A 26503-nucleotide genomic window follows, 5' to 3' on the forward strand; every position below is an offset into this window, starting at 1 on the left:
CAAAACCTATCAGGTTGGGATTAAGGTAATTCAAGGATACAGGGTGAACGGAGACATTGTCTGTATTTTAGAACTTCTCCTACTCTTTGATACCAAAGGAAGAAAGTTTTATTATGTCCAGAATCTAAATTTTCTGTAACACATACTCTAACTCAACCTGTCTTGATAGATCATTTAAACAATCCAAACACAGGGAGCCCAGAATAAGAATGAGAGCCTTTCATCCTGATTAGCTTAATCTAATACCTGGATACATCCCAAGGTATATTAAGCAGATAACCAAAAAGTATTGGCAAAATCCCTTGAGAGATGGGAGAAGAATTATGGAACCATTAAACTTTACCACGGGGAAACCCTGGATACTGTGCCAAACATTAGGGACACCCAAATCAATAGGCCAAGCCCTTGATCTTGAGGCTTGCTCTTGGGAAGCTTAGCCTACCTGTTGGTATACCTAAGAGTCACTTCCAGAGGACCTCTTTTGTTGCTCAGATATGCCTCACTCTAAGTACAACTCTGCAAGTGAAACCATTGCCCTCCCTGCTATGTGGGACATGACATCCAGAGATGAAAGTCTCCCTGGTGGTGTGGGAGATGACTCCCAGGGATGAACCTGGCCCTGGCACAGTGGGATCAACAATGCCATCCTGACCAAAAAGGGGAAAAGCACTGTAACAAATAAGGTATCAGTGGCTGAGAGAGTTCAGATAGAGTCGAGAGGCTACACTGGAGGTCACTCTTACGCATGCTTCAGTTAGACATTGCTACCTATCATAACTTGCCAAACCACAACCAAAACCATTCCAGCCAGTCCTAAAGAACACTAGGGCAATATGTAAGATTCTGCAAACGTTCCATGTGCTAGGGTAGCTTTCTAGAAGCCTACAATCTCCAGATGGGTCCCTGGACCAGATAAGTCCTGAAACTTAGAGGGCCCAGCCTCTCCAGAACATCAGCTAGTTCCAGCTCCCTACCCCATATTATTGACAGCCCCTTCCAACATGAAAAAGTTAGAATGGGCATAGCCCAAATACCCCTAAAGAGTGGGAGAAAGATCAAAGGTGATGGTAGAGGTATACACAGAAGGCTGGGTTTAACAAATGAATATGAGTGCTAAATCTTTATATTGGTATTTTAGTGTCTAGTACCTTAAAGCAGCTAGAAATAAAAACCTAAAATTGTGCAGTTGTAACCCATACAAACTCTGAAATCTGTTCTACAACTAATTGTTGTGATGTACTTTGAGATTTATTGCTTTTATGTATATTTGCTATTTAAAGAGGAGGAGGAGTATAACAGAAAAGATAAAATTTAAGAAATGAGTATGACTGCTGAATCATATTATTTCTTATGGTCTCCATTGTCTTGTAGCAGCTAGAATTAAAAATGAAAAATCGTGAAACTGTAACCTATGCCAAACTTTAAAATCTGTTCTATAACTACTTGTTAAAATCTACTTGGGAATTTATTGCTTTTTTTGTATATGTGTTATATTTCACAATAATAAAAAAGTTAAAAAGTGATTGCTAAATGAAATACAGAAAGTTATGTAATTCCTATTTATCAGCAGTATAAGTTAGAAAAATAGGGAAAACTGACTCCCAATTATTATAGCTTCAGATATATGAAGAAGACAGTGACAAAGTAGAAGAAAAAGAAAGGTCCTCTTATTAAGATGAAGGCCCTAGCAGATGCGGAAAAATCTCCCTTCTCTCCTAAACCTCTATCCTAACTTATAGAAATGCTGGGTAAAATTTAACAACTTTAAAAATATTATTTAAATACATGTATAGACATGAAACCAAGAAAGTGGATACTTCTCAATATCCATAAAGAGAAAACTCAGTATCTCAGTGGTGAGTTAGATCTTGATGGACCTGTAGGCTTTTTATGCCTTAGGGGTTGAGGTTTAATTTCTACCTGAAAACAGGGAGTTATGGACACAGGTCTAAATTAGAAGTGGGTTTCCTATATTAAGTTGAGAATGAGAATGGACAAGCCTGTCTATAGACTAGGACCAATAAAACTGCCCACTAGTCCAGGGTATAGGACAGAAGTGAGCCACTTACTTATATTGTGACTGATAAAACTATCTGCAAGAAATAAAGGCTCTCACCTTGTAAATCCTGAGCTGATAAACTCATATATAATTGTGTTTGGGATGGATAAATGTTGTATGCCACTGGGAGAGGCATAAACTGTCACTCAGGGAGTGTTCCTTAACCAGAAATGTAGAGGACTCTCCCAAAGCTGAATATGAATTCATACAAAAATTGCAAGGCACCTTAGTAAAAAAGATGCAACAGATGGAAGAATTCACATTTGAGGAACTGAAGAAAGACTGACTTTATTTCCCTCAATAAATTTATTATTGATACAGACAACACTCACTTTCTACCTTTTGCCCTAATAATGTCCATAGTTGTTTTGTTTTGTTGTTTTCCTTTGGGTGCATGGTCTGGGAATTGAACTCGAGTCTCCCACAGGAAGGCGAGCATTCTACTACTGAATCACCCACGCACCCCTGTTTAGCTTTGTTTTTAAATCAAGCATCCAATCGAGAATCATACATCGAATTTAGTCATGTCTTTTTGTCTCCTTTTAATTCAGTTCCCCTTCCTGTTTTTGTATTTTAATGGTTGGACATCTGTCTGAAAGAGTCTAGACCTGTGGTTTTGTAGGTGTCTCACAGTTTGGATTAGCTTAATTATTTCATCATGATTATATTCAGATTAAACATTTTTGGCAAGAGTACAATATATGTGATTCATATGCTTAAAATGTTTATTGAAACAAAGGAGTAGAATCTACGAGTTAAGGACAAGCATAATGTGAAAATAAAATATAGTTGAAAAGAACTAAACAGAAATTCTAAAAATAAAGTCACTGAATTTTAAATAAGAGACAAGATTTAGCTCAAGATGAAATTAGTCAAATGGAAGGCAGACCTGAGGAAATCATCCAGACAGAGATGAAGAATATAGTACATGAAAGAGAAGTAAAAAGTCACGAAAGATAGAATGAATGAGTCCAACATACCTCAAGTATGAATTCCAGAAGGAAAGTATAAAGAGATAGTAAAGGTGGGGAAATTGATTGAAATAATATAGTATGTTAAACCTTGATCAAGGTAAATAAAAGCAAATAACCTTAGAGCACAAGTGAAATTGGAGAACATCAAGGACAATGGGAGAAATCTTAAAAGCTGCCAGAGAGTGAAGATAATTATCCACAAAGGACCTACCTTCAAATGGGAAACAGACTTCTTATCATTAACAAGAGATGCTAGAAAACAATTGAATATTCTTTTCAAAGTGCTTTGGGAAATAACTTAATTTTTAATTCTGTGCTCTAGTAAATATTATTCATAAATGTGTGTTTCATAATAAAAAGACTAGAAGATTTTGGTCAAAAAACAAAAAAAATGTTTAATTAGAAAGGAAGGTAATTATAGAAAGAAGACTTGAGATTCAAGAAGCAATAGTGAATGAAGGAAAGGTAAACCATATTAGTAAATCTAAAATATTATAAATTTATAAAAACTATGTAAATATTTTTAAAGGGGATTTTCTTACATTTAAATTAGCTTAAAACCGATTCCCTATGAGTAGAAGTTAAATTAATCGTAAACTTTATTAGAAAAATATACTTTGTACATATAAATATTGGCAGATCACCATTAAAAGAATGCAAATCAAGTATATAACTTCCATACTGGTAAATGATGACATGAAAGGGATTAAAGAAAAATAATTAGGCCCTTAAAAGGCATAAAAGGAGAAAAAAAAGCAAATAGAAAGTATGGTGAATAGAAAACCCAAAGTAAAATTACTGAATTAAACCCAAATGCAGTTGAAATCACAGAAAATCTAGAAATATTAAACTACTTATTAAATTAAATTAGTCCCAGATTGGATTAAAAATAGAGGAATATGGGGTGCACGGGTAGTTTAGTGGTTAAAGGAACCATGCTATTTACCAGAGTCATGCCTAAAGCAAAGCAGTACAGAAAAAATTATACCAACAAATGCTAGCCAAAATAAAACTGGTGGAGTGATGCAGTAACAAACAAAATAGAATGTAAAGTAAAATCATAAATAGAATTAAAGAGGAACCTTATTTAATGATGAAAAGAACAGCTCACAAAAAATGTTTATTTGGTATCATTTATATTTTGACTAGTACATTTCGTAATATAACTTATGTAGACAGTTTAATTGAACACCATAAGTACATGGAGCCTTGAGTAGGACATGAGACTTTGTTGGTTTGTCCAGACTGATGTCCTGATAAATCCCACAGTGATTTGATCAGTGAATAAAAAAGTATTTGCCAAGTCCTCTTTGGGGAATGGTGAGAACGGTGGAAAATTCAACTTCCCCAAGTTGAATTCTTGATATTCTCACAAGCAGTGTGGACAACCAAAGCTATAGGCTGAGCCCCCAGTCTTGAGGTTTGTTCATATGAAACTTAACCCCACAAAGGATAGGTCAAGCGTACTTAAAATTAGGCCTAAGGGTCACCCCCAGGAGAACCTCTTTTGTTGCTCAGATGTGGCCTCTCTCCAGCCAACACAACAAGCAAACTCACCACCCTCCCCCCTGTCTACGTGGGACATGACTCCCAGGGGTGTGGACCTTCCTGGCAACATGGGACAGAAATCCTAGAATGAGCTGAGACTCAGCATCAAGTGATTGAGAAAACCTGGACCAAAAAGGAGAAGAGTGAAATGAGACAAAGTGTCAATGGCTGAGAGATTCCAAACAGAGTTGAGAGGTTATCCTGGAGGTTATTCTTACACATTAAGTAGATATCACCTTGTTATTCAAGATGTAATGGAGAGGCTGGAGGGAACTGCCTGAAAATGTAGAGCTGTGTTCCAATAGCCCTATTTCTTGAAGATGATTGTATAATGATACAGCATTCACAATATGACTGTGTGACTGTGAAAACCTCGTGTCTGATGCTCCTTTTATCTACCTTGTCAACAGATGAGTAGAACATACAAAATAAAAATAAATAATAGGGGGAACAAATGTTAAAATAAATTTCGATTGAAATGCTAGTGATCAATGAAAGGGAGGAGTAAGGGGTATGGTATGTATGATTTTTTTTTCTCTGTTTTCATTTTCTTTTTCTGAATAGAAGCAAATGTTCCAAGAAACGATCATGATGATGAATATGCAACTATGTGATGATATTGTGAATTACTGATTATATTTGTAGAACGGAATGATGAAAATAGGAATGTTTGTGTTTATTTGGTGTATTTTTGGCATTTAAAAAAATAAAATAAAAAATAGATAAATGGATTAAAAAAAAAGAACAACTCACCCCGAGAAGTATCAGTTATGAACATTTACGTATTTAATCTATAACCTGGAAATATACAAAACAAAAATTGCCAGAATTATAGGGAAAAGACCATTCTACAGTCGTAGGAGTGATATATACTTCTTTCAGAAACTAAGAGACCAAACGGGTAAAAATTATCAGAATTATTTGAGAATTAAACTCCTAAATCTAAATCTATATGCCTCATACAGGTACTTACATCTTCCTTCGTATCTCAAAGTCAAAGTATAATTAAACAGGATTTTTAAAAATGCAATGTTATTGAGATATATTCACACACCATCTGAACTATTTGAAGTGTATAATTACTGGCTCGTAGTATCATTACATAGTTGTGCATAATCCCCATGATTAATTTTAGAACATCTTCATTACCCCAAAAAATAAAATAAAAAAGAAAACTCAAATCCTCCCATACCTCTTATCCCCCCCCCATTATTGACCCATTGTATTGGTCTGATACATTTGTTACTGTTGATGAAAGAATATTGAAATATGGCTGTTAACTGTAGTTCAGTTTGTAATAAGTACATCTTTTCCCACATACTCCCTATTATGAACTTGTAATAGTGTTGTACGTTTGTTCTAGTTCGTGAAATGATTTGCTTTATATTTGTACAGTTAAATCACAGACATTGTCCACTGTAAAATTCACTGTGTTATAATTCCCATGTTTAACACCAGTGTTCCTTCTGGTTACATATATGACTCTAAACTTCCCTATTCTATTCATACATTTCCACATTCACATACCATTCAGTATTGTTAATCTCACAATCATGTGCTCTTGTTACCTGTATCTGTTTCCAGACATTCAAGTTTGACTTAGTTAAACATTCTGCACGTTTTAAGCATTGCTTCCCATTCTTTAGCATCATTCTATATCCTAATAACCTATATTCTATATTTTAAGTTTATATTCTATATGTTTACATATTATAATTAGTTCATAACAGTGACATCATGTAATATTTGTCCTTTTGTATTTGACTTACTTAACATAATACTAAACAGGATTTTGAGCTGTGGTAATTGTAAATATTAAGTCAACAGAATAGCTCAGAAATAAATCCTATATTATGTATGTGTATATATATTTAAATGTATACACGTATAGAAACATGAATTTAATAAATAGTTATAGAGGTGTCACAGATAAGTATAAGTTATTTAATGATTGGTATGTTTAAGGATGAACTAATGAGCAATTTGTTTTCTAAAAATGTTTTATTTCACTTACAGAAAAGTTATAGAAATAGCATGGAGAGTTTCCATATTTCCCTTACCTAGTTACTCATGAAGTCCATATCTTACATCAGCATAGTACATTTGTTAGAACCAGAAAGTAAGACATTGTTGCAATACTATTAAGTAAAGACTTTATTCAGCTTTCACCTCATTTTCTACTAATGCAGCTTTTTAATTCCAGAATCCTTTCCAGGCTTGTACATTGCATTTAGTTGCTGTTTCTCTGTAGTCTCCTGCAGTGCAATCTATAGCACTACCTTAGTCTCTCCTTGTCTTTCATGTCTTGATGTTATTGAAGAACGTTGAAACTAAGTAGCAAATTGAAAAAATATGTAGAACCTCATGTACAAAAACTTTCAAACTTTCATAATCAAAAACAAATACCAGTTAACTTGAGATTGTAAGTATGCTTATTAAAATTTCAAGGGTAACTACTAAAATAATAAAATGAGTTAAGATTAAAATGAATTTAAAATAGGTAATAGGAAACAAATTGAAGAGGAAGAAAATAAATGAATGAAATGACTCAATCCAAAAAAAGTGGAAAATAGAAGCATACACAAAGCAGGTCAAAAAAGGAGTAGAAGAAGATAGAAATGAGTTCAAATATATAAAAAATCACAGTAAATCAAAGTGGTCTTAACTTGCTAGGGAAAAACTGAGATTGTCAAATTAAACTTAATACAGCTACATGTTTCCAAGAGACACATGTGAAGAGCTTGGGCACATGGAAGGATGGGAAAACATATATTGAGCAAAAACTAGACAAAAGCAAACTGGGGTAACCATTAATAATAGATGAAATAAGCTTTAAGACAAAGCATTACTAAGTATAGGAGGGTCATAACTTCTAAGGGGTTATAAGAATTCTAAACTTGTATGTACACAATAAAGTAGTCGCAAAATAAACAAAGTGGGCCGGTGCAGAGACCCAGGTTTGATTCCTGGTTCCTACCCATGCAATAAATAAATAAACGAAGCAAAAATTCATTGGACTATAAGGAGAAATTGCCAAATCATCCTGAAAGATTTTCCCATTGTTGAAATAGGCCATGCACCTAGAAAGTTAGTAAAATTTTGGAGATTTGAATAAAATGCAATAAACTTAAGTAGAATCTTGTATCCTCAAATTAGAGATTTATATTCTTTTCAAACGTGGCTGGAATATTCACAAAAATGGGCCATAAAGCAAGTTGGTAAATTTCAAACAATTGGTCTCATGCCAGCACATTGTTTTATACCACAGTGCAGTTAAGTTAGCAGTAAGTAACAAAAAGATAAGTTAAAAATTCCCACAAGGCTAAATAACTCAAGTTAAAGAAGAAATCATAATGGAAACTAAACAGATAGAATTTGCATCATTTAACTCTTTATTATTTTATATATGTATGTCTTGTTGACGTATGTCACTGGAAATACACCATTTGCTTTTATTCTTTCTAGTTTCAGTTTATTACTTTTTATTTGTAGTTTCACAAGTATCTCACTATGAAGCTCCCTGGTGTTTATTGTCTTATAGTTAAAAATAGTGCTTTACAAACTCTACGTCATGTGTACATGGGACATGACTCCCAGGGGTGTGGACCTTCCTGGCAACGTGGGACAGAAATCCTAGAATGAGCTGAGACTCAGCATCAGGGGATTGAGAAAAACCCTAGAATGAGCTGAGAATTAACAGCAAGGGATTGAGAGAACCTTCTCGACCAAAGGGGGAAGAGTGAAATAAGACTAAGTGTCAATGGCTGAGAGATTCCAAATAGAGTCAAGAGGTTATCCTGGAGGTTATTCTTATGCATTAAGCAGTTATCACCTTGTTAGTCAAGATGTAATGGAGAGGCTGGAGGGAACTGCTTGAAAATATAGAGCTGTGTTCCAGTAGCCATGTTTCCTGAAGATGACTGTATAAAGATATAGCTTTCACAATGTGACTTTGTGATTCTGAAAACCTTGTGTTTTCTGATGCTCCTTTTATCTATCTTATCAACAGATGAGTAAAACATATGGAATAAAAATAAATAATGGGAACAAATGTTAAAATAAATTTAGATTGAAATGCTACTGGTCAATAAAAGGGAAGGGTAAGGGGTATGGTATGTATGAATTTTTTTCAGTTGTCTTTTTATTTCTTTTTCTGAATTGATGCAAATATTCTAAGAAATGATCATGACGATAAATATGCAACTATGTGATGACATTGTGAATTACTAATTATATATGTAGAACGGAATGATCAAAAGTTAAGAATACATTTGTTTGTTGTCATATTTAAAAAAATATTTAAAAATTAATAACAAAAAGATTAGAAGAAAAAAAATAGTGCTTTAAGGATGGGCAACTGTGGCTTAGCTGGCAGAACTCTCACCTGCCATGCCAGAGACCTGGGTTTGTTTCCTGGTGCCTGCCCATGCAAAAAAAAATAAAAATAAAAAATAATAGTGCTTTAAGGATACAGTGAAAAAAATACCATAAATACTTAATATACCCTAATAGGAATATAACATATTTCTGACACTAAACCTAGTAACTTTGGTTTTTAAGCTGTAACTCATTCCTCCTTAAGGCATGACTCAGAAAAGTATTTCTTTCATTATGGTCCCTGACTACTTCTCATAAAAAAGCCCAGAACTTAAGCGTATACTTAACATCTCACCTTTCTGATACACGAGAGAATAGGAGAATTGATTACCCATGCTTATTTTCCTTAAAGAATGAATTCACTGCAAGCAGAAGTACTTCTAGAAAGGAAAACCTGCATATCAGTACAAGTTGTAGAGGAAATGAAAATAATAGTAGCTAGAGAATTTTAAATGGGTTTGTTGCAGTTAACTTTTGGCTTCATTGACCTGATTTAGATGTCAAAATCATCAGGCTTCTTTTCAGTTTTGTTGCCATCTTAACTTAGGATTTCTTTTGATTTGATTTTTCTTGCTTTCCAGGGGCCACTCAATAGTGAATCTTCTAACCAGAGCTTGTGCAGCGTGGGGTCCTTGAGTGATAAAGAAGTAGAGGTAAGAAGCCGTGTTCTTTACAAGACTTTTCATATTCCTGCACTTTCAGTCTGGGTTTAAGAGTGTTCTGCGTAAGTCTAAGGGGGCACTGTTATAATTTGTGTGAATGGTTCCCTTTTGAGTTGTGTGATCTTTCCTGTTGTGCCAGCTGTGCAGCTGTGCTGTAACCCTAATGAGTTTTCATTATTATAATCGTTTGTATGTATATTGCTGTCTTTGTGTATGTGCATTCAGTTGCCATCAGTAAAGGTAAAATTTTTGCAGTTGTAACTGAATTAGTTTGGGTACCCTTGAATTTTAACACTTGTCAGTAGTTCAGCAGAGTGGGTCATTGTAGCCTGGCTGATTTTAATAATAGAATGTGAAGGTGTTTTTGTTTGCCACTTAAATGGAAGATGAAATTTTTTTATAAGGCAAGTAACCTAGCTATAGGGGTGTGGGTCTAAATTTCTAACCACCAACTTGAATTTATTTAAAAGTTTCAGGATATTAGAGCCAGTTGATTGATTAGGCAGCTCTTTTCTTTTGGGGATTGGGTTTAAGCTCATATATTCTTTTGGTTTCTCACAAACCAAAACACAGTCTATAAAGACTGTTGAAAACTAAAATTTCATAGGTATTATATCTCTTCTGTTGAAACTGAGAGTTAATGTTCATAAGGCTGCAAAAGAAGATAGCATGATAAGTTTTATGAACAAGATTGAAAGTGAGAAAGGAACCAAAATCATAAGGGACATGAAAGCCTTTTAAGCTTTTTACTCAGTACCATTAATAAATCTTTATTTCTGTTATATTCAGAACCAAATAATTTTTTTTTCTTTGTATGCTGTATGGCAGGGGTCACATTTCATTCTTTTTCTATGTGAGCATCCCCCCACTGCAGCACCATTTGTTGTATTTTAAAATTTTTATTTATTTTATTTATTTTTTAATTTTTAATTTTTTTTAAACATAACAACATACACACATGAACATTGTTACATATGATCATTCCTCTCTTGGTATATAATCAAAAACTCACAATATCATCACTATGATAATTTCTTAGAACATTTGCATCAATTCAGAAAAAGAAATAAAAAGAGAAAAGAGAAGATGGCGGCTTACTAAGACGCGCGGATCTTAGTTTCTTCTCCAGGACAGCTACTAGGGGAGTAGAAACGATACAGAACAGCTCCCAGAGCCACAACAGAGAAAAAAAAGACAGCGTACCCCATCCTGGAACGGCTGGCTGGCTGAGAGAAGCCGCTCGGGTGAGATCACCGAGGCGCGCGGGCTTCACCGGGCGGGGCGACAAGCGGCCGGAGTCACTCCCTTCCCCCTTCCCGGGCTGGCTGGGAGAATTGGAGAAGCGGTCCCCTGAAACCGCGGCAGCTGGCGCCCACACCACGTGCGGCCCCCCGGACCAACTGAGAGAATTGGATCGGAATTCCCCAGGCTGCGGAGAACGGTGACGGGTGGGGGAGGCCCCTTCCAAACCCGTGACTCCCCAGGAACGTGCACTCTCCCGGGCGGGCCGCTGGTGCCCTCCCGCCACGCTTGTCGCCCTGGGCCGACTAGGAAATTTGGACGGGTGCTTTCCCGGGCTGCGGTGCCAGCAACCCTCCCCGCGTTCGGACCCCGGGCCGGCTCGCACTCTTCCAAGCGGCTTTGGCTAGCGAACCTCCCGGACGGCGAGAGTTTTCCAAAGTTAAAGGTCCCACAGCACCTTTTACTGGTGGGACCCGCAGACAAACGTGTGCCACGAGCGCCACCTACTGGGCAGGATAAGAAAAACAGAACCCAGAGATTTCACAGAAAAACTCTTCCAAACTTTTGGATCCAATACCCAGGGAAATCTGTCTAAATGCGCAGACGCCAACAGAAGATAACGGATCACGCTCAAATAATTGAAAACATGGCCCAGTCAAAGGAACAAACCAATAGTTCAAATGAGATACAGGAGCTGAGACAACTAATGCTGAATATACAAACAGAAATGGAAAACCTCTTCAAAAATGAAATCGATAAATTGAGGGAGGACATGAAGAAGACATGGGCTGAACATAAAGAAGAAATAGAAAAACTGAAAAAGCAAATCACAGAACTTATGGAAGTGAAGGACAAAGTAGAAAAGATAGAAAAAACAATGGATACCTACAATGATAGATTCAAAGAGACAGAAGATAGAATTAGTGATTTGGAGGATGGAACATCTGAATTCCAAAAACAAATAGAAACTATCGGGAAAAGAATGGAAAAATTTGAACAGGGTATAGGGAACTCAAGGACAATATGAACCGCACAAATATACGTGTTGTGGGTGTCCCAGAAGGAGAAGAGAAGGGAAAAGGAGGAGAAAAACTAATGGAAGAAATTTTCACTGAAAATTTCCCAACTCTTATGAAAGACCTAAAATTACAGATCCAAGAAGTGCAGCGCACCCCAAAGAGATTAGACCCAAATAGGCGTTCTCCAAGACACTTACTAGTTAGAATGTCAGAGGTCAAAGAGAAAGAGAGGATCTTGAAAGCAGCAAGAGAAAAACAATCCATCACATACAAGGGAAACCCAATAAGACTATGTGTAGATTTCTCATCAGAAACCATGGAGGCTAGAAGACAGTGGGATGATATATTTAAATTACTAAAAGTGAAAAAGTGCCAACCAAGACTCCTATATCCAGCAAAATTATCCTTCAAAAATGAGGGAGAAATTAAAACATTCTCAGACAAAAAGTCACTGAGAGAATTTGTGACCAAGAGACCAGCTCTGCAAGAAATACTAAAGGGAGCACTAGAGTCAGAACCGAAAAGACAGAAGAGAGAGGTATGGAGAAGAGTGTAGAAAGAAGGAAAGTCAGATATGATATATATAATACAAAAGGCAAAATGGTAGAGGAAAATATTATCCAAACAGTAATAACACTAAATGTTAATGGACTGAATTCCCCAATCAAAAGATATAGACTGGCAGAATGGATTAAAAAACAGGATCCTTCTATATGCTGTCTACAGGAAACACATCTTAGACCCAAAGATAAACATAGGTTGAAAGTGAAAGGTTGGGAAAAGATATTTCATGCAAATAACAACCAGAAAATAGCAGGAGTGGCTATACTAATATCCAATAAGTTAGACTTCAAATGTAAAACAGTTAAAAGAGACAAAGAAGGACACTATATACTAATAAAAGGAACAATTAAACAAGAAGACATAACAACCATAAATATTTACGCACCGAACCAGAATGCCCCAAAATACGTGAGGAATACAGTGCAAACACTGAAAAGGGAAATAGACACAAATACCATAATAGTTGGAGACTTCAATTCCCCACTCTCATCAATGGACAGAACATCTAGACAGAGGATCAATAAAGAAATAGAGAATCTGAATATTACTATAAATGAGCTAGACTTAACAGACATTTATAGGACATTAAATCCCACAACAGCAGGATACACCTTTTTCTCAAGTGCTCATGGATCATTCTCAAAGATAGACCATATGCTGGGTCACAAAGCAAGTCTTAACAAATTTAAAAAGATTGAAATCATACACAACACTTTCTCAGATCATAAAGGAATGAAGTTGGAAATCAATAATAGGCGAAATGCCAGAAAATTCACAAATACGTGGAAGCTCAACAACACACTCTTAAACAACGAGTGGGTCAAAGAAGAAATTGCAAGAGAAATTAGTAAATACCTCGAGGCAAATGAAAATGAAAACACAACATATCAAAACTTATGGGATGCAGCAAAGGCAGTGCTAAGAGGGAAATTTATTGCCCTAAATGCCTATATCAGAAAAGAAGAAAAGGCAAAAATGCAGGAATTAACTGTTCACTTGGAAGAACTGGAGAAAGAACAGCAAACTAATCCCAAAGCAAGCAAAAGGAAAGAAATAACAAAGATCAGAGCAGAAATAAATGAAATTGAAAACATGAAAACAATAGAGAAAATCAATAAGACCAGAAGTTGGTTCTATGAGAAAATCAATAAGATTGATGGGCCCTTATCAAGATTGACAAAAAGAAGAAGAGAGAGGATGCAAATAAATAAGATCAGAAATGGAAGAGGAGACATAACTACTGACCTCACAGAAATAAAGGAGGTAATAACAGGATACTATGAACAACTTTACGCTAATAAATACAACAATTTAGATGAAATGGACAGGTTCCTGGAAAGACATGAACAACCAACTTTGACTCAAGAAGACATAGATGACCTCAACAAACCAATCACAAGTAAAGCAATTGAATTAGTCATTCAAAATCTTCCTAAAAAGAAAAGTCCAGGACCAGATGGCTTCACATGTGAATTCTACCAAACATTCCAGAAAGAATTAGTACCAATTCTCCTCAAACTCTTCAAAAAAATCGAATTGGAGGGAAAACTACCTAATTCATTCTATGAAGCCAACATCACCCTCATACCAAAACCAGGCAAAGATATTACAAAAAAAGAAAACTACAGACCAATCTCTCTAATGAATACAGATGCAAAAATCCTCAATAAAATTCTAGCAAATTGTATCCAACAACACATTAAAAGAATTATACATCATGACCAAGTAGGATTCATCCCAGGTATGCAAGGATGGTTCAACATAAGAAAATCAATTAATGTAATACACCATATCAACAAATCAAAGCAGAAAAATCACATGATCATCTCAATTGATGCAGAGAAGGCATTCGACAAGATTCAACATCCTTTCCTGTTGAAAACACTTCAAAAGATAGGAATACAAGGGAACTTCCTTAAAATGATAGAGGGAATATATGAAAAACCCACAGCTAATATCATCCTCAATGGGGAAAAATTGAAAACTTTCCCCCTAAGATCAGGAACAAGACAAGGATGTCCACTATCACCACTATTATTCAACATTGTGTTGGAGGTTCTAGCCAGAGCAATTAGGCAAGAAAAAGAAATACAAGGCATCAAAATTGGAAAGGAAGAAGTAAAACTATCACTGTTTGCAGACGATATGATACTATACGTCGAAAACCCGGAAAAATCCACAACAAAACTACTAGAGCTAATAAATGAGTACAGCAAAGTAGCAGGTTACAAGATCAACATTCAAAAATCTGTAGCATTTCTATACACTAGTAATGAACAAGCTGAAGGGGAAATCAAGAAACGAATCCCATTTACAATTGCAACTAAAAGAATAAAATACCTAGGAATAAATTTAACTAAAGAGACAAAAAACCTATATAAAGAAAACTACAAAAAACTGCTAAAAGAAATCACAGAAGACCTAAATAGATGGAAGGGCATACCGTGTTCATGGATTGGAAGACTAAATATAGTTAAGATGTCAATCCTACCTAAATTGATTTACAGATTCAATGCAATACCAATCAAAATCCCAACAACTTATTTTTCAGAAATAGAAAAACCAATAAGCAAATTTATCTGGAAGGGCAGGGTGCCCCGAATTGCTAAAAACATCTTGAGGAAAAAAAACGAAGCTGGAGGTCTCGCGCTGCCTGACTTTAAGGCATATTATGAAGCCACAGTGGTCAAAACAGCATGGTATTGGCATAAAGATAGATATATCGACCAATGGAATCGAATAGAGTGCTCAGATATAGACCCTCTCATCTATGGACATTTGATCTTTGATAAGGCAGTCAAGCCAACTCACCTGGGACAGAGCAGTCTCTTCAATAAATGGTGCCTAGAGAACTGGATATCCATATGCAAAAGAATGAAAGAAGACCCATCTCTCACACCCTATACAAAAGTTAACTCAAAATGGATCAAAGATCTAAACATTAGGTCTAAGACCATAAAACAGTTAGAGGAAAATGTTGGGAGATATCTTATGGATCTTACAACTGGAGGCGGTTTTATGGACCTTAAACCTAAAGCAAGAGCACTGAAGAAGGAAATAAATAAATGGGAACTCCTCAAAATTAAACACTTTTGTGCATCAAAGAACTTCATCAAGAAAGTAGAAAGACAGCCTTCACAATGGGAGACAATATTTGGAAATGATATATCAGATAAAGGTCTAGTATCCAGAATTTATAAAGAGATTGTTCATCTCAACAACAAAAAGACAACCAACCCAATTACAAAATGGGAAAAGACTTGAACAGACACCTATCAGAAGAGGAAATACAAATGGCCAAAAGGCACATGAAGAGATGCTCAATGTCCCTGGCCATTAGAGAAATGCAAATCAAAACCACAATGAGATATCATCTCACACCCACCAGAATGGCCATTATCAACAAAACAGAAAATGACAAGTGCTGGAGAGGATGCGGAGAAAGAGGCACACTTATCCACTGTTGGTGGGAATGTCAAATGGTGCAACCACTGTGGAAGGCAGTTTGGCGGTTCCTCAAAAAGCTGAATATAGAATTGCCATATGACCCAGCAATACCATTGCTGGGTATCTACTCAAAGGACTTAAGGGCAAAGACACAAACGGACATTTGCACACCAATGTTTATAGCAGCGTTATTTACAATTGCAAAGAGATGGAAACAGCCGAAATCTCCATCAACAGAAGAGTGGCTAAACAAACTGTGGTATATACATACGATGGAATACTATGCAGCTTTAAGACAGGATAAACTTATGAAGCATGTAATAACATGGATGGACCTAGAGAACATTATGCTGAGTGAGTCTAGCCAAAAACTAAAAGACAAATACTGTATGGTCCCACTGATGTGAACAGACATTCGAGAATAAATTTGGAATATGTCATTGGTAACAGAGTCCAGCAGGAGTTAGAAACAGAGTAAGATAATGGGCAATTGGAGTTGAAGGGATACAGATGGTGTAACAGGACTAGATGCAAAAACTCAAAAATGGACAGCACAATAATACCTAATTGTAAAGTAATCATGTTAAAACACTGAATGATGCTGCATCTGAGCTATAGTTTTTTGTTTTGTTTTGTTTTGATTTTACTATTATTACTTTTATTTTTTTCTCTATATTAACATTCTATATCTTTTTTGGGTATGTTGCTAGTTGTTCTAAACCGATGCAAATGTACTAAGAAATGATGATCATGCATCTATGTGAGGATGTTAAGAATTACTGATTGCATATGTAGAATGGTATGATTTCTAAATGTTGGGTTAACTTCTTTTTTTCCGTTAATCAAAAAAAAAAAAAGAGAAGGGGTAATTGGAGCTGAAGGGATACAGACTGTACAACGGGACTGGATATAAAAACTCAGAAATGGACAGCACAATACTACCCAATTGTAATGCAATTATGTTAAAACACTGAATGAAGCTGCATGTGAGGTATAGGTTTTTTTTTTTTTCTCTTTCTATTGTTTTAATTCTTATTCTGTTGTCTTTTTATTTCTTTTTCTAAATTGATGCAAATGTACTAAGAAATGATGAATATGCACCTATGTGAATTTATTAAGAATTACTGATTGTAATGTAGAATGGAATGGTTCCTAATTGTTTTGTTAATTCTTTTTTTAATTAATAAAAAAAACATAAAAAAAAAGAGAAAAGAAAAAAACTTACACATATCATACCCTTTACCCCTCTCTCTCATTGACTGCTGATATTTCCATCTATTCAATATTTTAGCCTTGTTTCCCCTATTTTTTTCTATGCCCCTTACCACTCCCTTTTATTGATCACTTAGCATTTCAGTCTACTAAATTTATTTTAACATTTGTTCCCCCCATTTATTTATTTTTAAGCGTATGTTTTACTCATCTGTCCATACTGTAGATAAAAGGAGCATTATACAAAAGATAGAAACAAATAATTTTAAAATTAAAATCTGTTACTTAATAAGCACTAATGGTTGAGAGGTCAGACTTTTTAGTAGCAGAAATATTTAAGCAGTTGTTATCTGAGAGTATGCTGTATGCTAGACATTTGTACTACATTTGTGCTTTATAAATATTTAAGCCTGTCCAGCAACCATAACTTATAGATGAGAAAATGGAAGTTCTGATATTGTCCAAATGCATAGATGGTTTGGTTCCAGACCATGTACCCTTTCCATTTCTCTGTTCTACAAGCAGAGTGCTTATTTAGGTTTTGTCCATGCTAGTTATATCTCCTTTATATAGTTGATATTTTGTACCTACTCACTCTTTTCCATAGTGTGAAAATTAACTGAAATGCTAACTGTGACATATATGGTATTTAACAGACTCCTGAGAAAAAGCAGAATGACCAGCGAAACCGGAAAAGAAAAGCTGAACCATATGATACTAGCCAAGGTAATAATAATTTCACACCATTAAAAGTAATAAATTCTCATGTTCTTAGAATTTCTCGCTCTAAATGGTTTGTGCATATGGATCCCTAACCAAGGAAATTTGTGTATCTTAAGGGAATATCAGACTGTTTATTACAAACTTGCCATTTGATACACATCTGACAAAACAGTGTCAATTCTTTGGGGACTCTGTTTTCTCTATTGTAAGTGAATGATCTTCTCATCACAGGTTTTTCTTCAGAGTAAGCATGTATTATACATATACATTATACATAGGAAAGTGATTACACTGGAGTTTTAACTTTGTCTTTCATTAGATCAGTGATTGTTTATGATGGACAGGCAGAAATTGTTTCATTTATGTTGCTGACCTCACTTCTTATTGTTCTTCAATGGCATTTGTTTAGTTAAACTTTGGAGCCCACTGGAATAAATCTCTAAATAAAAAGGTTATAATGCCAAATACCCTTAAATAATCATAGAAAGAATAAATGGTTTGGCTTGTTCCTTTTTTCTCTTTTTGGCTTTTTGGGAATCAGTTCTCCCAAAGTGACAAGGTCACATAAAGTTTTGTGTGAAATTTAATAAACTTTTCAATTCTGATGAGGTTTTTTTTTTATAAAAAAACTCTCTCTTAGATGTTAAAAGATTGGAGAGTGTCGATTATAGATTGGTTATTTTATTTTGATTCACAGTTTTGACATATATTTTGGTGGTGTATTGAATATTAAAGGAAAACAAACTGTGAAAAATTCTTCCTTTCGCTGCTTATTCGGTTTATTATATGAAGGAAACTCTCTATGCTCTTAGGGTTACAGGTATTTTGGCTCATTTGTTAAAAGCAAACGCCGACACTTGACTTTATAGCAACGCCTGCAGTTATTGCATATATATTGCATTTTAGTAAATGATGATTTGCATGTGTATTGGAAAAATTGTACTTAACTTTGGTTTCATTTTCAGGGAAAGGCACTCCTAGGGGACATAAAATTAGTGATTACTTTGAGGTAAGTTAAATTTTTTGGAAAAAGAAATGCCTACAATGTTTTTTCCTAAACTTAAATCCTTGAGTTCTTCATTTAAGACTTTAGAAATATTTTGCCTTTACTGTGCTCTCTTCATTTTCCTTCTCATCTTCGTCAATCTAATTCTGCCCCATTTCTCAATAAGTAGAAACTGCTACTTACTTCCTAAATTTAAATTTATTTGTATCGTGTCTGTGATGATATAAGAATTCACAAATGAGGTGATTTTTCTTTTGGCCAGGCTGAGTTTTGTTTCTTACAAAGATTGAGGTGGAATGACTTGGATTCTTCTTTTGTCCTCTTCCCTTTACTCCAGTGGAACATGTACTGAGTTTGCTTGATCCATCATTAGTGATTACTAAAGAAGACACTAACATCTACTGTACCACTGCGCTCCTGCTTCGTGTATTTTGAGACAAGAACGGAAAACATTCTTCTCTCATGTCCTTTCAAAACCATGTGTACCTTCAGCTTTCTAGCCATGTTTTCTTTATGTCTTGGTACATTTCTGCTGGAGCTCCTTCTTAATGGTCTTGGTTGAAAAGATAGCAAAATGTGATTACATGGCATTTTAAGATGTAGTGACTTAAGGGGGCCATATGTAATTAAGACCTGTTTTTGTATTAATCTTTTACTCTCCTTATCTGAAGCACAGTACTGTTTTGAATTATTCATATCCATTTTTCCCTGTTGGCCAGTTTGCTGGGGGAAGCGGGCCAGGAACCAGCCCTGGCAGAAGTGTTCCACCAGTTGCACGATCCTCACCGCAACATTCCTTATCCAATCCCTTACCGGTAAGCATTCATCTGGAGAAATTTGACGCCTATTGTAGGATACAAGAAGCCCAGAAACACTCGAGCTGTTTCTCTTCAATTAATTACCCATTGGAATGAGGCCTTAAGGAGAATAGTTCATAGCATTAACTGAATTCCTTGTTTAGATTCAAATCTATATCAGTAAATTAACTTTTTACAAGAGCTAACCCTAGTCTCTCAGTATGATAAATTACCTCTAAGGCTGCAGCTCATTACCCTATCAAGAAAGTGATTTCCAATCCAACATTAGGGTCTTTTTAAACCTTTGTCAAGCTTACATGTTCCTATAACTTAACTTTTTCTTTTTTAGTTTTGTTAGCTTATGTTTGAATTATCCCAGAATATAGTCAGTGATGTAGCAGTAAAAAAGTTCATGCTGTACAGATTTGAAATGGTTTGCGTTCAGCCTGTATGTGAACTCTGAAGATCTTAAAATTTTATAGCTAACTTAGTGGTTATTCACCTAGGCAGTTTTGCTCCCCAGGCAATGTCTGGAGTCATTTTTGGCTGTCACAACTGGGGTGAAAAGGAGGGAGGGCAGATGACATTGGCATATAGTGGGTAGAGGCCAAAGGGGCTTCTAAATATCTTACAATGTACAGGACAGCCCCTCATTGCAAAGAATTATCTGATATATATGTCAATAATAGCTGAGATTGAGAAACCCTGAGGATTTTTGTTAATTTGCCAGGTGTCTTTGGTTCATTTGTTGCTGCCATCCATAACCTCTTTGAACCCCCTAATGCCTCAAGTATTTCTGCGGAATCTTGGAAACAGAGGGTCTCTGGAATCAGGTCATACTGATCAAAGTGAAACTGTACAGTATTTTGAAAGAACTGCAATGAGGTCTCTGGTTAGAAAAGTTGTTTTTCTCCAACTTCAACAGTTAGAAATATTGTTCTTTTCTTAAATGATTTAGGCTTCTGTATTTTAAAAGTACTTTAAAATATACTTCCTCCCCTTCTTGTCTCATAAAAACATGTATTCATTATGTTGATTGCTATTATTAAAGCACTTACCAAAATGTATCCAGTTGGAAAGTTTTGCTATTATTTTTTCATTCTTGGTGTACTATATAATGTTTGATGTCTAGATCTGTTTTGGTCGGTTGAATTTGTTAGGTAACTGTCATAGAGGCCTATGTCTTTATTTTTATTAAGTTTTAAATCAGTTAAAGCTTAAAGGGATTTCAGAATTATCATTTAGGATAAAGATGCTTTTTAGAATTTCTCAGTTATCACTTTTCTTCCCCCAAAGTTTTTAAACTGCAAATTTGATTGTGATATATTCACATACCATGTAATTCATCCAAAGTATACAGTCTATAACATATAATTCATCCAAAGTATACAGTCTGTGACTGACAGTATCATTACCTAGTTATGCAGTCATCACCGCAGTCAATTTTAGAATATCTTCATTACTCCCAAAAGAAAAATAACAAATAGACATAAAAAGGAAAACACAAAGCCCCCGATAGGCCACCCCCCTCATTGTTGACCCCTAGTATTGGTGTGGTACATTTGTTGTTGTTGATGAAAGAATATTAAGATATTACTGTTAATTATAACTTATAGTTTGCAGTAGCAACTTTTTCCCCATATACCACTTTATTATTAACTTTTTGTACAGTGTCAAACATTTTTTCTAGTTCATGAAGGAACTTATTTGTATTTGTAGTGTTAATCACAAACATCGTTCACCACAAGGTTCACTGTGTTATACATTCCGTATCTTAACCCTTAGCTTTCCTTCTGGTGACATATATGACTCTAAACAACCCCTTTCCACCATATCTACAGACAATTCAGCATTATAATTCCAATAATGAGCTACTCTCACCTCTGTCCATTTCCAAATGTTTAAGTTCAACCTTGTTAAAAATTCCGTGAATAAGTGAAGTATTTTTTGATTTGGTATTTAATAGTTACCACCCATCTATTGTTTGTCAGTTTAAGTTGAGTCTTACCAGATGAACTGAATAATCTATAGGGTTTTCTGCTAGGTATGAGTAGTGACTGGGCCTCATCTTCACTATGCAAATTTGTTAGGTGTTGAAACGGGAACCAGACCTTAATTTCCTTTTTCCGTTGCCTTGAGGAGTTCTTGATTCTTACCCGGCTTCTATTCTATAGTTCATTATTATAATCATTAATTTGTATAAGCCCTCAATTCCTTTGCCCCATTTTCTCTCATAATACTTGCTTCAAAGAAATCTAGCCAGGGTTAAATCTAATTCTCTACCCTTTGCTTGCCTTAGCAGCTCAGTATGGTTGGAGATAAACACACACATGCTCTCACTTAAATTCATGACCACTAACTTCAAGTGTATCCCTAGCTGCCCACCATTTCTACTCTATTAGCTAGTCAGTTCCTTTTCCTCAGTTCCCGTTCCTACATGATTATTACATACTCTTTTCTTCTTCTCCATGCCTCCAGCAACACCTCCTACCCTCTACTGTCTGAACGATATCCTTCCTTTTATTTTACTGATAAAATCAAAGCAATGTGAAGAAAATGTCTTCACAGTCCTACACCATATCTGTCAAGCTAATTGTATCAGTAACAATGTGCTGTCTTTTAGGATGGATGAACTCGCCAGCCCTTGAGTACTCTATCTCCTTGATAATTGTCTGTACTCCCTATTTGACAGTTCTATTTCTATAGCTCATGAATAGCTTGGATTTTACCATATGTCCATAAAAGAATTCTTGATTTCCCTTTACTACCACCATCAACAAGAACAATAACAGCAATAACAACTGTGCTTTTAGTGCAGGCTGCCTTCTAATAGTAATGACAGTTTCCTCCTTCCAGTTTTTCAGGCCAAAACTTCATGCTCTCAATCTAATCCACTACTAAGTCCTGTTTATTTTGTTTTAAGATGTATCAGTATCCAACCACTTTTCTCTTCCTCTGGCTTTTCTTCATCAGCCTCCAAAGTAGCCTCCCTGTTTCTACCCTTACCCCACCTATTCTCAGTATATTAGCCAGAGTGATTCTGTTAAAAAGCTAAGCCAGATTCTGGCACCCTTTCGAAAACTGTTCTTGGACTTCCTATATGGAAGTCCTTACATGTGATCTGTGCTCTTTCTTCCCACTCCCCTACTGACCCTGACATCTATTGCTCTCCCTCTCCTTTATGACACTCCAACCACATTAGCCTCCTTGTAGTTCCTTCAGAGCACTATAAAGTACCCTTTTGCTTTAAGGCCTTTGTCCTTGCTGTTCCTTTTTCCAGGAATATTCTGGAAGATAATGACATGATTTGCAATCACTTGAGATTATTGCTCAAAAATTAGTTTATCAAAGAGGTCTCCCTTGGCCAACTTTTCTAAAATAGTAGTCCTGCATTCCTTTTCATTCTTTCCCTAATCCTGCTTTATTTTAGTTCTAAGTTAATACCACCTGGCATTATATATATATATATATAATTTTGATACCTATTTAAACATTTTTATTGATACGTATTTGGAGGAGTATGCATATATAAGTCTACAGCTTAATGATTTTTTTCACAAATTGTATGTACCCTGGGAACTAGCACAAGAAACAAAATACTACCAGCCCTGCAGAAGTCCCCCTTGTGATCCCTTCTGGTCATTATCTCACTCCTTGCCACTAGCAGTAGCCACTATCCTGACTTCTGATAGTATAGTTGAGTTTTTTCTGTTTTTGTACTTTGTATAAAAGGAGTCATATAGTATGTACTCTTGTGTCTGGCTTCTTTTGTTCAACATTACTTTTGTGAGATTCACCCGTATTATTGCATGTGTAGATCATTCATTGTCATTGCTGTGTGGTATAATTTTAATACATTTTTCATTTAATCTATTTTAATTTAAGTTATATAATTAATTCAGTGTCCATCTTCTCCCATTAGAATATTAATCCCATGAGAGCAGGGACTTTTTTTTTTGAACTGCTGTTTCCTTCTGTTTCACTACTTATATAAAGGTGTAATTATTTTAACTGATTTTATCTGCTTGACATGGAAGATAGTCAAGAGAGTTTTTGGTTTCTAGCACCCAAAACAGTTCTTCACACACACGTATTCAAAACCATTTGTTGAAAGAGAAGAATAGATTGGTAAATAATTTCTTTAGCCTTTTTTCCCCTAAGCCATTTTTTTGTTATTTTTATTGTCAAATGTAAGAAGATACAAAATAGTACATAAAACATAAACATTTTTAATGCAGGAGTTGACAAACTACAGTCCACGGCTTATGAGCTAAGAATGACTGTTAGATTTTTAAAGGTTGTAAAAACAAAGAAGAATATAGGACAGTGATGGTGTGTGGCCTGCAAAGCTTATAATCTTTAAAATCTGGTCATTTATGACAAAGTTTCAAGAAAATCATTATAAAGGTACCATCCATGTAATCACCACTTAGGTCAAGAAACAGAATATTTCCATTACCCTGGAAACCTATAGACTCTTCCATGATCATACTCCCTCCCTCTGTTTTAGAGGTTATCACTATTCTATTAATTTTCTGTGATAATGATTTTCTTCTTCTTATAGTTTGACCATATATGCCTTCATAAGCAAAATAGTTTAGTTTTGCCATTAAGATAATGTTTTCAATTATGGATGTTGAAATCTACAGTTTGATTTTAGGCTGTTTCTTCTGTCCCTTACTATGAGAGGTATATTTAATTCTGTCATTATGACTGTGGGATTGTCTATTACCTTGTGTATTTGTGTTAATTTTTGCTTTATGTATCTTGAGGCTATGTTATTAGGTGCATACAAGTTAAAGCTTTATATTGGTGAAACAAACTATTTTTATTATGTGATGCTCTTTTATAATGCTTTTGATTTAAATGTAGATTACCTGATATTTAATATATTCAAATCATTTTTCTTTTGGTTAGTATTTGTATAATATAAATATTTCCATTCTTATACTATCAGCTTTTCATTTTCTGTTTTGATATACCGTTTGCAAAATATATATATATATAATCTGCTCTAAAAATCTTTCTTTTAAGTTTAACATGTAGCCTGTTTGCATTTAATATAATTGCCATTTAAATTACCAGCTAGTAATTTAAATATACCAGCTTTTTATTTGTTTTCTCTTTATCCTGCCTATTTTATATTCTTTTTTCTTGTTTCTTGTTTTTTTAATCATTTCATTTTTCCTAATCCAAGCTTGGTATCTTTGGCATTTCTCCTAGAAATTGGAATGTGCATTTTTTTTTTTTTTTTTTTTTTTTGCATGGGCAGGCATCGGGAATTGAACTCGGGTCTCTGTTATGGCAGGCAAGAATTCTACCTGTTGAGCCACCATGGCCTGCCCATCTTTTTTTTTTAACATGCATCTTTAATACTAAAGTTTGATATTTAATAGTATCTTTACTTTCCTCCCAAGTAAAACATTGCAGAACACTAATCCATTTACACTGCTATTGACTTGGTGGTGGTGGTGGTGCTGTATGCTTTTATTTTGCCTTTTTTTTAGACTCATTAAGCATTATAATTGTTTAATTATAATTATAGTTTAATTATAATTATAATTTAATTATAATTATAATTAAACAATTTGTTATAATAGTGAGTGCTCATTTAGATTTATCTGTATATTTACCTCTTTGTACTTCTTTCCTTTTTGCTTCTTAGACGTTCCATTGGGAGTCACTTTCCTTCTGCCTGAAATGCTCCTTTAGTATTCTTTTAACGTGTATTTGCTAGAAGTAAATGCTCTAAGTTTTTGTTTGTTGAAATAACTTTAATTTTTTCTTATTCTTTTTTTAATGCAGTTTTATTGAGATATATTCACATACCATATAATCTTTCACCGTATAGTCAGTGACTCACAGCATCATCATATAGTTGTACATTCATCACCACAATCAATTTTAGAACATTTTCATTACTCTAAGGGAAACAAAAAAGCAGAAAATGAACACCCAAAGCATCTCTTACTCCTTATCCCCCTCTATTATTTATTTATTTTTTTGTCTTTATTTTCTTACTCAACTACCCATGCTTTGGTTAAAAGAAGTGTCATCCACAAGATTTTCACAATCAGTGGTCACATATAAAAGCCATATAGGTATACAGTCATCATGAAGGATCAGGGCAACTGGATTGCCTGATCTAAAGTTTCAGAAATTTCCTTCTAGCTGTTCTGATACACCCGCTAGAGACAGAAAAAAGTATCTGTATAATGCATAAGAATCTCCAGAATGACCTCTTGACTCCATATTTAAATTTCTCACCCACTGAAACTTTATTTTGTTTCATTTCGTTTTTGGTCAAAAAAGCTTTCTCCATCCCACAATGCTAGGGCCAGGATTATCCCTGGGAGTCATGTCCCATGTAGGGGTATTGATTTTATTTCCAGAATTGTATTTTGTCCTTATTCTTGAGAGGTAGTTTTGCTGTGTATATTTCTTGAGTGGCATTTTTTTCTTTTGATGCAATTGAAACTGAGAAATCAGCTTTCATTTATTTGTTGTTTTTTCCTGGCTGCTTTTAAAATCTTTATCTCTAATGTTTTGCTGTTTACTATGATATGTCTTTTTATTTTCCCTGCTTAGAGGGAAGGGTTAGGTTTCTGGAATCTGTGAGATAGTGCCTTTCGCCCATTAGCCATTGTCTCTTCAGATATTGTCTCTGCCCTGTTCTTATTTTCTCCTCTTGTGAAATTCCAGTTAAACGTATGTTAGACCACTCTCTATTGCTATACCTCTGAACTGCCTTTTTGCATTTTCTTTCTGGTACTGTATGCCCCGTTCTGGATTGTTTCTTCTTGCCTGTCTTTCAGTTCCCAAATTTTCCATTTAGTTGTGTCCAATTTGCAGTTAACCATACTGAATTCTTAA

At 35.0% G+C, this 26503-nt stretch overlaps 1 protein-coding gene across 7 annotated transcripts in view; it reads left to right on the top strand.

The window, feature by feature from the left end:
* The window catches only part of TLK2 (tousled like kinase 2), a 160738-nt gene that overhangs the window by 24487 nt on the left and 109748 nt on the right, over positions 1-26503 (top strand). For 4 of the 7 annotated variants that reach the window (XM_077163480.1, XM_077163478.1, XM_077163479.1 and 1 more), the window contains exons 3-6: positions 9540-9611; positions 17761-17830; positions 18793-18836; positions 19553-19648. In XM_077163480.1, coding sequence (XP_077019595.1) covers positions 9540-9611; positions 17761-17830; positions 18793-18836; positions 19553-19648 — 282 coding nt within the window. The remainder of the gene's footprint in view (positions 1-9539; positions 9612-17760; positions 17831-18792; positions 18837-19552; positions 19649-26503) is intronic. The other 3 variants (XM_077163483.1, XM_077163484.1, XM_077163482.1) reach the window with 2 other exon arrangements.

The sequence above is a fragment of the Tamandua tetradactyla genome, chromosome 6 (assembly GCF_023851605.1).
Source record: "Tamandua tetradactyla isolate mTamTet1 chromosome 6, mTamTet1.pri, whole genome shotgun sequence".
NCBI lineage: Eukaryota > Metazoa > Chordata > Mammalia > Pilosa > Myrmecophagidae > Tamandua > Tamandua tetradactyla.